Source organism: Octopus sinensis, linkage group LG24 (genome assembly GCF_006345805.1).
Source record: "Octopus sinensis linkage group LG24, ASM634580v1, whole genome shotgun sequence".
Classification (NCBI taxonomy): Eukaryota; Metazoa; Mollusca; class Cephalopoda; order Octopoda; family Octopodidae; genus Octopus; species Octopus sinensis.
The window spans coordinates 28,172,839-28,186,552 of NC_043020.1; the positions used below are offsets into that span (position 1 = coordinate 28,172,839).

At 40.0% G+C, this 13,714-nt stretch overlaps 1 protein-coding gene across 2 annotated transcripts in view; it reads right to left on the minus strand.

The window, feature by feature from the left end:
- The window catches only part of LOC115223967 (RING finger protein 17), a 53,804-nt gene that overhangs the window by 31,655 nt on the left and 8,435 nt on the right, over positions 1-13,714 (minus strand). For both annotated transcript variants that reach the window (XM_029794722.2, XM_029794721.2), the window contains exons 7-15: positions 12,507-12,648; positions 11,126-11,206; positions 7,594-7,694; positions 5,890-5,956; positions 5,287-5,335; positions 4,489-4,618; positions 3,530-3,601; positions 2,368-2,480; positions 595-669 (exon numbers count right to left, since the gene is read on the minus strand). In XM_029794722.2, the coding sequence (XP_029650582.1) occupies positions 595-669; positions 2,368-2,480; positions 3,530-3,601; positions 4,489-4,618; positions 5,287-5,335; positions 5,890-5,956; positions 7,594-7,694; positions 11,126-11,206; positions 12,507-12,648 (830 nt within the window). The remainder of the gene's footprint in view (positions 1-594; positions 670-2,367; positions 2,481-3,529; positions 3,602-4,488; positions 4,619-5,286; positions 5,336-5,889; positions 5,957-7,593; positions 7,695-11,125; positions 11,207-12,506; positions 12,649-13,714) is intronic.

Genomic DNA, 13,714 nt, shown 5'->3' on the forward strand with positions numbered 1-13,714 from the left:
ATAGATGAATTTTGAGGTGGTTTGGCCACATGGAGCGGATGGATGAGCGGATTATGACACTTCCACTCATTTACAAGATGACTGTTGTAAATGGGTGGAAGTGGCATAAAAATGGTTCGCATTCATTTCTAACCTTCTGCAGAAATATGTCCAGATATGGGGAAATATTACCTCGCTTGGAAACAGGTCTCAGCAGATTCCATCTGACTCATGCAAACATGGGAAAGTGGTCGTTAAAACAATGAATATTCCAAACATAAATGGATGTAACTGGATACAAAGAATTTTACTCAGAATTGCTAAAGCACCAGACAAAATTCCAATACTTTGCAGAACCTAATTATGCCTTAATTAGGTCTTTTAGTATTCTCGTTACTGTGTCGTTTATTGACATTGTTGTGAATAAATCATGCACTACCTTGTAACTTTGAAATTTCAATGAGGTAAATGCTTAGATTTAGAATGACATTGTAGTTAGGTGTGAGAGGCTGGATCTGGCTGGCTTGATTTTAGAACAGGTAGAATATTTTGGATGGATTCGGCTGGTTTAAATGCTAAATTAAAATACTAAACTTCAATCAAAACAATCCATACCAGATATTGATCTTTGTAGCAGATGGGGTCGCCTCAACGCTTGCTTCTCACAGGGCTTTGGTTCTGGTTCTTTATCTATAATGGAAAACCAAAATACAGAAGATCAGACGAGATGAAACCAAACCATTTAATTATTGGGTTTTTTTTTTACACATATTTCATAAATAAAGCATTGTTTTTATATGTTTATAATGAGACAATCACTGGATCCCTACGTTTACAAACAGGGATAATGAGAAGACAGGCATCAGTGCAACTCGGTGACAATATACTCTTTGAGATATTTTTGTTTAACAGCACCTGCTGATTGTATTTTCACATCAACACACACACCCGTTGAAAAGACAGGATGGTCATAGCTGGAATGTGCTTAACAGGGGTCTGTTCTATAAGGGTTGACTTAGGACTAAGCAATAACAACCACTATGGTTATTATTATTAAGGTGGTGAGCTGGCAGAGTGGTTAGCACGCTCGGCGAAATGCTTAGCAGCATTTTGTCTGTTGCTATGTTCTGAGTTCAAATTCCACCAAAATCAACTTTGCCATTTGTCCTTTCGGGGTCAATAAAATAAGTACCAGTTGAAAACTGAGGTCAATGTAATCGACTCATTCCTTCCCCCAAAATGGCTGCCCTTGTGGCAAAACTTGAAATTATTATTATTATTACTAAGGTGGCACGTAAAAAGCACCCACTACACTCATGGAGTGGTTGGCGTTAGGAAGGGCATCAAGCTGTAGAAACTCTGGCAGATCAGATTGGAGCCTGGTGCAGCCTTCTGGGTTCCCAGACCCCAGTTGAACCGTCCAACCCATGCCAGCATGGAAAGCGGACGTTAAACGATGATGATGATGATGATGGTGAGCTGGCAGAAACCTTAGCACGCTGGGAGAAATGCTTAGCAGGATTTCATCTGTCTTTACATTCTGAGTTCAAATTCCACCAAGGTCGACTTTGCCTTTCATCCTTTCAGGGTTGATAAATCAAGTACCAGCTGAACAATGGAGTCGATGTAATTGACTCATCCCCTCCCCTCAAAATGGCTGACCCAGTGGCAAAACTCGAAACCATTATTATTATTATTATTATTATTAACTGGCAGAATCACGAACATGTCAAGCCAAATGCTTAGCTGCGATTCATACATCTTCACATTCTGCGCCCAACTTTGCCTTTGATCCTTTCAGGGTTGAGCCCCGGGCCGACCAATGCCTTGTGAGTGGATTTGGTAGACGGAAACTGAAAGAAGCCTAACGTGTGTATATATATATATGCGTGTGTGTTTGTTCCCCTAGCATTGCTTGACAACCGATGCTGATGTGTTTATGTCCCCGTTACTTAGCAGTTCGGCAAAAGAGACCGATAGAATAAGTAATGGGCTTACAAAAGAATAAGTCCCGGGATCAAGTTGCTCGACTAAAGGCGGTGCTCCAGCATGGCCGCAGTCAAATGACTGAAACAAGTAAAAGAGAAAGAGAAAGAGCTGAGGACGGGGGTGGGGGGTTTCAATGTAATCGACCCCCCCCCCCAATTGCTAATCTTGGGCCAAAATTTGTAATCACCATCATCATCATCATTATTATATACACACTGTGCCCCGTCTTCTCCTACCTGAGGTCCTTATTAATTTTCATCAAACGAGCTGTAATTTCATCTTTTGTCTCCATGGACACAGGATGAGGCTGAGTAAGGAATATAATCAACCCACAATCTTCCGCAGGCAGTGGTTTGACGGTCTGCAACATAAAGCTGGGTGTGATGTCCTCTTACTTACCAAAGGCCTTAGGATATGAAAACGACTGGAAGCTGAGGGTGATGTCTTTGCTGCTCTCCAAATCTTCCTCAGTGATGGCTTCTGGAAATTCTCCAAGTGATGAGATCAAATGCCTGTGGTGGGATCAGAAACATCAAAAGCTCAAGTTAACTTCTTTACAATAATTTCTTACATATTTTTTTAGTTAGGTGTGTGTGTGTGTGCGGCGAACGTTGTACAGGCCTGATTGCAGAAGGAAATACTGTACTACCACGGTATCAAATTATCTCCCTTTGACTGCGGAGGGCCAGGTTACGATATTTAAACCATCAACCCGTTTGTTACCGTATTTCTGTTGAAATATACCGACATTTGTGTCAGTTCATTTTGAAATTAATCAAGAATTTATTAAAACAACTTTGTCATTAATCACCTGGTGTTTGTAGCCTAATTTAGTACAAAACTTTAGACGAGAGATTATCATTTAGATCATTTGAATTCTTTAAAATTCAGATTACTCTGTCAAACGTAACGTTTCTTTATTCACATTGTTTTAAATTAATACTCTCTTTTACTTGTTTCAGTCATTTGACTGCGGCCATGGTGGAGCACCGCCTTCAGTCGAGCAAATCGACCACGGGACTTATTCTTTGTAAGCCCAGTACTTATTCTATCGGTCTCTTTTGCCGAACCGCTAAGTTACGGGGACGCAAACACACCAGCATCGGTTGTCAAGCAATGCTAGGGGGACAAACACAGACACACATACATATATACGACAGGCTTCTTTCAGTTTCCGTCTACCAAATCCACTCTAAAGGCATTGGTCGGCCCGGGGCTATAGCAGAAGACACTTGCCCAAGATGCCACGCAGTGGGATTGAACCCGGAACCATGTGGTTGGTTAGCAAGCTACTTACCACACAGCCACATCTGCGCCTATAATCCTGCATTATCTCGTAGCTTTGAGACTGGACTGGGCGATACATTGTGCTCTTGAGCAAAACACTTCATTTTACCTTGCTCCAGTGCACTCAGCTGGCAAAAACTGAATAACTCTGCAGGGGGCTGGCATCCCATCCCGGTGGGGAATATATGTGCCACTGAAACCAGGAAACTGGCTCTTATGAGTCGGTATGACTCACAAAGGTAAATTTACCTGTATACAATTTCCAAATACTTACTTGTGCTTTTCATCCAGCTCAATGCGTCCCAGTCTTCCAATATGTTTAACAATGTCTTCACTTGGAAGAAATCTAAAGAAGAAAAATAAAGAAAAACCATCACAACTCAGAACACGGAACAAACTTTAGAGGATTACTATTCTCTAGGGACCCACCACAAGGTCCAGTCCATGTTGTGTGGTGGTCTGTGCACCTCCATGACTCTGAGTTTTGCCAGCAGAGCACTAGCTCTAGATATGCCTTCTTATACTGGACAGGTCAAATGATTAGAGGTCAGAATAACATGGGTCACTTTGTTCAAGAGGTGAAAATGGGTTTGTGTAGGATCAACACCTCCCCTACCAAGGAAAAATCAAAGTTACAAAAGTATCAATGACAATTCAAAACTGACAAGACATGGAAGAAAAACCATTCCACAACAGACAATTGGATTCTGGACAGCTCCGTGCTGGCCAGTTCCATGTCAAACTGTCCAACCCATGACAGCATGGAAAGTGAAGATTAAACGATGATGATGATGTTCAAAAACCTGTCGTCTTGTATAATACACATCTGCAGCACAATGATGATATGACGACAAAAGTTTTCCTTTATTCTGACTTTCTTAGAATGAAGTAATGCTATGGCAGAGATATTGGCGTGGTTTGCCATTGCCTTCCTCAACTGGATGGCCACTGGCTTGCAAGGAGCTCTTCCATCCATCGGCAGGTTTTGTTTTTAGTCCTGCTAGGTATCAAGACACCTTTCTCAAGCTACTCAAATGGAGGGGTCAGTTTAGCCACTGAACACTTGACCATTTTACAGATAGCACTGGTTTACATGGTACCAGTAGCAGGTCCCATTAGTCTGTGATGAGATCCCCGACCAGACTGTAGCATCATAAATTGCTGGCCTAAATGACAAAATAACTAAATGAGAAGAACAGAACAACAAGGAGAAAAATCTCAGTGGACACTTACCGGAATGGTGCTTCGTTACTTTCAGGCAATTTCAGATAACATGGAATATTTTCTGCTTTTTTGATGGTGTTTATAACTTTCAAGATATTGCCATGAATTTCTTCAGTGTTGTTTAACATCTCAACAGCAGCTGCAGACAGAAGCAGAGGTCAAGGTTTCTAATTCGAACTAAACCATACATACAATTCTGGAGATCGTCATCATAAAACAACACACTCAGCCCCTTTTCTACACATACACATATGTCCCTGAAGAGAAGCCTGTTCACCTGATAGGTAACGAGTCACTTCTCTCGTACTGTCACCTATGAAGGACAGCAGTAGACTTGTCTGCTTCCAGTACCCACTGCCATCACCTTCTTTCAGATGTGTTGCAAACAACTTGCACAAGTAAGTGCTACCAGTCGAAAGCTCCGTATACCAGCAAGTGTTTGGGGTCATCAGGAGAGAATGCGCACCATTTCAGGGCCTACCTCTCGACGGTATCATTGTGCACCAGCCCCCTACTCACTGATAAGAGGCCCCATTTGCTGTAATGATGATATACATACAACAGACTTCTTTCCGTTTCCGTAAACCAAATTCATTCACAAGGCATTGGTTGGCCCCACAGCTATAGTAAAAGACATTTGGCCAAGGCGCCGTGCAGTGGGACTGAACCCAGAATAGAAACCACATGGTTGCAAAGCAGGCTTCTTAACCACACAACCACACACACCTACAGTATCTAAAGTAATACAATGAAACATGCAAATACAGCTTTTTCTCAAAAAAATAAAACAAACTACAAAAGACTTACAGTTAAAATCAGTTTCCAAATTCTTCAAATCTTCAGTCAATTGTTTTTTCTGTAACAAAAAAAAAAAAGTAACAAAATGAAGAAAATGGCCTGGAATATTGTGAATAATGATTTTATTCAATTTACTTGTAAACCATAATGGAAGGGTGTATGCCGTTAGGTGAATGGTTCACAGAAGCCGTCCCATCTCCCTAAAATTATCTACATTTCACGAGACATCTACTCACAGACATCCCACAGCTGCACACGTCACACAGCCACCTTATCCTAAACTAACCAGTGTAATATACTATATAATCATGCAATCCCCTCTCTCTCTTTCGGAGAGGCACTGAGCAGCTATACGCACACATACACACACACGGCAGTAACTTCCACCTACCGAATTCAATCACAAAGCTTCGGTCGACTCGGGGCTATAGTGGAAGAAACCTACCCAAAGTGCCACGCAGTGGGGCTGAACCCGAAACCATGTAGTTAGGAAGCAAGCTCCCTAACCACACAGCCATGCCATAATTAATAAGGGTGTAATTCTACAAACTAAACCAGACAAGTGACCCAATAGAGCCAAGAAAGCTGTTACGAGACAGTAATTTTACTTACGAAATCCTCAGATTGTAACTTAGTCTCCTCAAATGTTTTCATTGCTTCTTCAATTAACTGCATTTCTCTGAAACAGAATGGTAAACAACATGACATCATAGAATATCTAAGTTACATGTCCTCCTCCTCATCATCATCATTTTAATGTCAAATTTTCTATGCATGTACGAGTCAGATGGTAACATTTTGAGGCACATTTTATATGACTGGATGCTCTTCCTGTCACCATAGCTCCCCTGTTTCCAAAACAGGTAATATTTCCCCATGATGATGATGATCATCATCATCGTTTAATGTCTGTTTTCCATGCAAGCACAGGTTAGACGGTTTGACCGGGATCTGGGAAGCCAGGAGGCTGCACCAGGCCCAGTCTGATCTGGCAGAGTTTCTACAGCTGGATGCCCTTCCTAACGCCAACCACTCCGTGAGTGTAGTGGGTGCTTTTTACGTGCCACTGGCACAGGTGCCAGGGGAGGCTGGCAGCACCCACAATCGGTTGGTGCTTTTTACGTGCCACCGGCACAGAAGCCACTCAAGGCAGCGCTGGCATCGGCCACGTTCAGATGGTGCTTTTTATATGCCATTATTACAGAAGACTGGAAACAAAGGTTACCATTGTCTTGCAAGTTTCTTGACAACTTCACCAGTGCTGGTGTTGCCATGTAAAAAGCACCTGGAACATTCTGTAAAGTGGTTGGCATTAGGAAGGGCATCAACTCATAGAAACCATACCAAAGCAGACAGCAGAGTTTTGCGCCATCTTGTGACTTGCTAGTTCCTGTCAAAGTGTCATACCCATGCCAGCATGGGAAATGGACATTAAATGATGATAATGACAATGACGTAATGTCAACAATATTTTATGACAACGACGACGATATAGGTGTTGCCACCACTACCAACATCATCATCATCATTTAACGTCCGCTTTCCATGCTAGCATGGGTTGGACGAATGACTGAGGGCTGGCGAACCAGATGGCTGCACCAGGCTCCAATCTAGATCTGGCAGAGTTTCTACAGCTTGATGCCCTTCCTAACGCCAACCACTCTGAGAGTGTAGTGGGTCCCTTTTACGTGCCACCAGCACAGGGGCCAGTCAGGCAGTACTGGCAATGACTTCGTTCATCATTTAATATCCCCTTTCCATATTGTCGAGCTCCAATGTTTGCTTTAATATTGTTTGTGCAGAAAGGGTGTTGATTCCACCCTGCACATTGCAGCACCACAAGGCAGTGTCACTAACTGCAAAGACATACCCCTTTGACTGAGTATGGGGTATAAGAGAGGCGAAGGTGGCTTTATGTTAGATGCTGAGGGGTTGACATATGACGGGAACAGGTGACTTTGATGTAGTGGAGATACATGGTTACCTTGCATTACATAAGGGTGGACAAGCAGGAGTAGCTAGTGAGAGAGACGAAGAAGGCGGTGGTGGTGGTGAGATGTTGGAGAATTGTGTCAGGGTACAAAGTGAGTAGAAGGGAGAACAGGGACAGAGACCCAGGATGGGTAGGTGAGTAAGTTTGCCAGCGTTTGAAAGGAAAGAGGCAGATAGGATGAAGGGGATACAGGTGAATATCAGTTGTGGTGATTGGTGGGGTGGGGGTGATGATGGAAATAGGATGAGGAGGAGGTGATAAGCAGCAGTAGAGAAAGGGTGGAGAGCAGGTGCATAAATAAAGTGAAAATACTTTAGTCTCACCTCGTTTGTAGCTTTGCATGTAAGAAATGGAAATATTCATGGATTGCTATGCTGACTGTCACAAGGTGTTCTTTATCCTTTGATGCCAATGTAGATAATTCCTAAAGACAAGACAAATGTACAAATAGACAGGTAAAAACAAAAGAGAAACATGCTGGGTATGAGATGTTTTGGCATCGCCATTTTGGTGCTGCTGGTTTCACACTAACATATTTGACAGACATTTTAACCCTTTCGTTATCAACCCAGCTGGAACCGACTCTGGTTCTGTAGTACAAAGGTCTTGTTTTCATAAGTTTTGAAATAAAATCCTCCACCAAACCTTAGTCACAATTTATGTGCCTAACATTTTACTAAATTCTTTGTTATATTTAACCCTTTAGCATTCAGAATACTCTGTTAAATGTAATACTTTTTCACTCAAATTGTTTTGAATTAATCATGCATTATCTTTACAGCTTTGAGGTTTCAATGATGTGATTGTTTATTTTCAGAATGGTATTGTAGGTTAGGAGTGAGAGGCCAGATATGGCCAGTTTGAATATAAAACATGTAGAATATATTGGGCCGGATTTGGCCGGTTTAAACACTAAAGGGTTAAGATTAATTGAAAGAAACACAGAATCTCAACAGAAAAATGGTAACAAAAGGATTAAAACACATGACTTGTATAGTTTCATGAGAAATATGCTTTGCAGAAGTTTAGCCCTTTTGATACCAACCCGGCTGAAACCACAATCTTACAATCATGGATCCTACACCCTGACCCTTTTAACCCTTTTGATACCAACCCAGCTGAAACCGCCTCTGGCTCTGTAGTACAAATGTCTTGTTTTCATAAGTTTTGAATTAAAATTTTCCTCCAAACCTTAGTCACAATTTATGTTCCTAACACTAGCTTAATGGTAACTAAGTTATTTTACTAAATTCTTTGTTATATTTACAATTAATTGAAAGAAACACAGAGCATCTCAACAGAAATATGGTAACAAAAGGGTTAAAATATATAATAGAGAAATGATTTTTTACCCTTTTGTTACCAACCCAGCTGAAACCACCTCTGACCCTGTAGTACAAATGGCTTGTTTCCATAAGTTTTGAATTAAAATCTTCCACCAAACCTTAGTCACAATTTATCTTCCTAACTCTAGCTTAATGATAACTAAGTTATTTTACTAAATTCTTTGTTATATTCAAAATTAATTGAAAGAAACACAGAGCATCTCAACAGAAATACGGTAATGAAAGGGTTAATGTTTCTTTCTCTCTCCCTCTTTGTTTAAGCATATTTCTCATTATATGTCGGAACGTTTATGTCATTTGTGTTCAATTAATAAATTGTAATGATCCTCTCTCTCTCTCAATCCGTATGTGGATATTTCTGAAAGTGCATGCTCCAGGGCCAAAAGGCCCTGCCAACGAAACTAGAAGCATCCAAAAAGATGCACTTAATCATTTCATTCTGAAAATATTTATATATATATGTATATATACACATACAAGAGGGGGTTGAAAAGTTCCTGGCTTTGAGTAAAAGAAAATACAGGAGGATCAGTTAATTGTGATTTTATTCAACATATTCCCGTCTCAGATATTCACACACTTATTGCAACGGTCCTTCAGTTTTTCTATGCCCTGCAAAAGAACTTGGAAGGCAGGGCCTCCAACCAGGCCTTTTGCTATACCCTTAAAACCAGGAATAATAATAATAATAATAAAAGATGGGCTACAGCAAATATTCTGCTCAATACCACAGATTTGCCTGTCAGTTGTTTGACCTTAACCAGTTGAGCATGTCCCTTAGTGGCTGACGATATGTGCATCTCTGATCACGAGCAGAAGTAGTGGGGGAGCATCATAGCCATGTGTTGAGAGGGATTCTTTGGGGTTTGAATAATTCACCTCTGGAAACATGGGTGGTTCTTTCAACATCCTTAACCCTTTCGTTACTATATTTCTGACCAAATTACACCCCTTATGTGTTTCAATTAATTTCTAACGTAATCATAAATTTAGTCTGGTTTCATTAAACAACTACAACTTTTTTATTTATCGATATATTAATCTGATTTTTGGAAGATAATTTAATGAAATATTCTCAACCAATTCTATACTACTATTTTTGTCACAAAGTGACTCTTTGCAGGTAGATACAGGTAAATTCCACAAAATATAAAATTATTAAAATTTTGTTCAAACATCGCTATAGAAAATGGGTTATTAGCTAATATTCAATTGGGTATACAACAAAATTTTACGATAGAATTTGTTATTCTGGGTAACTTTCTGATACCCATAATAATATTTATGGCAAAATAGGCCTTAATTTCATTTAAGGTTGTGGGAAATAACAAACTATCCTTTCTTTCGCTTTGTTTACGTTTAGCGTAACGATTTCAAATGGGCTCATTCGAAAAAGTAAAAAGAAATATATAAGGCTTTACTCTCCTGGGAAAGTCTGGCTTGGACTAGTTTCTTCAGAAAAATCACCGAAAGAAACGGTTTTTAAATTTTCACTCCATTCAGGTGCCAATTCGTTTTCTTTATCGCTATCGGAGATCTCAGATTCACTGTTTTCACTTTCGGAAAATGAAACATCAAATTCATTATCAAATACCATGTGCTTTTTTTTTTCAGTCATAGAGTTAGATTTATGAAGGTCTTCAGTAGAAAATCCTTCGAATTCTGACTCGCTGCTTGATATAATGAAATTCGTATCCATTTTTTGTCAGAATTACAAATTTTGAAAACACAATAGGAACAAATTTCGGAAAAAAATCTCCCAAAATTCACGGAATTAAAATTACACTTCGATTATTGTACAAAACTGTAGTTGAACTGTTTACGAAGTATAATACGTGTTTTCACGAATGTACTAAAGAGATTTGCTCTGATATTCTCATTTAAATATGAATAGGTAAATTCGGGCGGCTTTGGGCGGTTTGGTTTCATAAACCAAAATTTTTTTCGGGCGGCTTTGGGCGGTTTGGTAACGAAAGGGTTAAACAACCCTTATTCAGGGACCTTTTGAGCGGGATGGGCTACTCAACCTGAAGAAAATTCTAATTGGGCCCCACCTGCAAGGTCATGTGCTGTTTATCTTGATATGAGATCACCATGTCGCGCACATATGGTTGTGATGCATGTGCCTGGTGTACCCTTATCAGACGGGTAGTCATGATGGGTATACTGGGTTTTGTATATTTTACCCCAGTGTCACTTTGATGGCATGCACTGCTCTCTCACTCAATAATAATAATAATAATAGTTTCAAATTTTGGCACTAGGTCAGCAATTGGGGGGGGGAGGAAGAGGTATGCTGATTACATCAATCCCAGTACTCAAATGGCACCTATTTTATCGACCCCAAAAAGGACGAAAGATAAAGTTGACCTTGCTGGAATTTGAACTCATATCGTGAAGACAGAAAGCATTTTGCTCAGCGTGCTAATGATTCTGCCAGCTCACCATCTTAATGATGGTAATAACGATCAGAAGAAGAACCCAGTGAAATGGAACAAAGTGCTGTTACCTTTAACGATGATTTCATTTTGTTTATCACGATACTTGCTGTAGGTAAAGATTCTTTCAAACTGTCCAACAAATTCTCATTCTGAAACAACAACAAAGAATCAATAGAGCAATAAAAACATATATTAATTAGAGAATATTCTTTTATTAGTTTCAGTACTTTGACTGCGGCCATGCTGGAGCACCGCCTGATATTAAGATGTACAGAAAATAAAACAAAGATAACAGTAATAATAACATAGGAACAAGGCCTGATATTATTCGCAGGGGGAGGAGAAAGATGATTAAATTGACCCCAGGGTGGGATTTTTCTTGTCAGACGGAATTTGCTCAGGTGGATTTTCTATGACTGGATACCACCCCAGTTGCCAGCCCTCACCTGTTTCTAAGTAAGGTAATGCTTCCACATGGCCAGGTATGTGTTCAGGGAAGATTGGACACAAACAACACCACTTGTATTGACATCAATACAAGGAGACAGTAACATGCACATATAAGACAGGCTTCTTTCAGTTTCCATCTACCAAATCCACCTACAAGGCTTTGGTCAGCCTGAGGCTATAGTAGAAGACACTTGCCCAAGGTGCCACGCAGTGGGACTGAATCCAAAGCCTTGTGGTTGGGAAGCGAATTTCTTAACACACAGCCACACCTGCATCTATAAAATATAAATAAATGTGCCCCTTTAAAGCCTAGCCAGTCTCATGGGCCCGGTTTCCCAGTTTCTATGGCGTATGTGTTCCCCAGATGGACGGGACGCCAGTCCATTGCAGCGCTATTCATTTTTGCCAGCTGAGTGGACTGGAGCAATGTGAAATGAAGTGTTTTGCTCAAGGACACAACGCGTCGCTCGGTCCAGGAATCGAAACCACAATCTTACGATCATGATGCTGACACCCTAACCACTAAGCCATGCGCCTCCACTCTCCTGCATCTATACAATAAGATAAAATTCGAAATGGTAATTCTTGAAGTCAAGTTTAGGATTAAAGACACCATCATCATCATCATCGTTTAACGTCCACTTTTCATGCTAGCATGGGTTGGATGATTGACTGAGGGCTGGTGAACCAGATGACTGCACCAGGCTCCAATCTTGATCTGGCAGAGTTTCTACAGCTGGATGCCCTTCCTAATGCCAACCACTCCGAGAGTGTATTGGGTGCTTTTACGTGCCACCAGCACGGGGGCCAGTCAGGCGGTACTGGCAATGACCTCGCTCGAATCTTTTACACATGCCACCGGCACAGGTGCCAGTAAGGCAACGCTGGTAACAATCACACTCAAATGGTGCCTTTTAAGTGCCACTGGCACAATAAAACTGAATAATCCTAGATAAGAAGACCAGAGAAATGAGGAAAATGTGACAATTCTCAACGTACGTGTTTCTCAATAGCAATAATGTTATGTCCCTTGTGTTTGCCAATTATCACACATCGAGAGCAAATGTTCACTTCGTCATCTTGGCAGTAATACTCAAGGATCCGATTCTTATGAACAAGGCACTTGTCGACTTCTTGGTTGCTTGAAAAGATGGAAATAAAAGTTAAATATAAAAAAAAATTAATGCAGAAATATACTGGCAAAATTTGAAATGATGTTAACCCTTTCGTTACCAACCCGGCTGAAACCGCCTGTGGGTCTGTAGTACAAATGTCTTGTTTTCATAAGTTCTGAGTTAAAATCTTCCACCAAACCTTAGTCACAATTTATGTTCCTAACACTAGCTTAATGGTAACTAAGTTATTTTACTAAATTCTTTATTTTATTTAAAATTAATTGAAAGAAATACAGAACATCTCAACAAAAATACGGTAACAAAAGGGTTAATCTAAGACTATGTATGTAATCAAAATTCTTTAAACAAATAGAAATAAATTTTAAGAAAAAAAAATACAAATTAAAGCAGAAATAAATTGACATCATTTGAATAATTAACCTTTATATTAATGATGCTAATGTAAGAATACCTATGTAACCAAAATTCTTGTTCTAAGCCCCTGCATAGGAGATGGTGCCCAGACCAGACCAAGGTATATTAAATTCATTCAGTTGTTGAACATAAATAAATCTTGGAATTAAATGGTTTTGATTTACTGTCAGGTGATTTTTGGCCAGCCCTGTATATGTCAAAGAATAAGGTATCTAATGATGATTGAGAGCAAACTGTCAAAATGTAGTGTTTATGTGAATATTAAAGAAAAAAAACCTGTCACCATTAGAAATGAGGCTAAAACTCTAAAAAATTATAATTGTTTTTCTTTACATCAAAAGAATTTAGAAACTTCGAGAGAACGTGAAATAACCCCTTTTTAATGGTTGAACTTGAAATAGATAGAGCTATAAATAATAATATGTAGGGCGTTAGGAAGGGCATCCAGCTGTAGAAACACTGCCAGATCAGACTGGAGCCTGGTGCAGCCTCCTGGCTTCCCAGACCCTGGTCGAACGGACGTTAAACGATGATATTAGGTTAAAAAAACCTTTTGGATAAAAAAAGCTGAAGGCTGCACATGGAGAAATTGAAAGGATTGCTTTAGTCCAGTGGTGGAACATCTCTCATATTTTCAAAGGATGTGGGTTCAAGTCT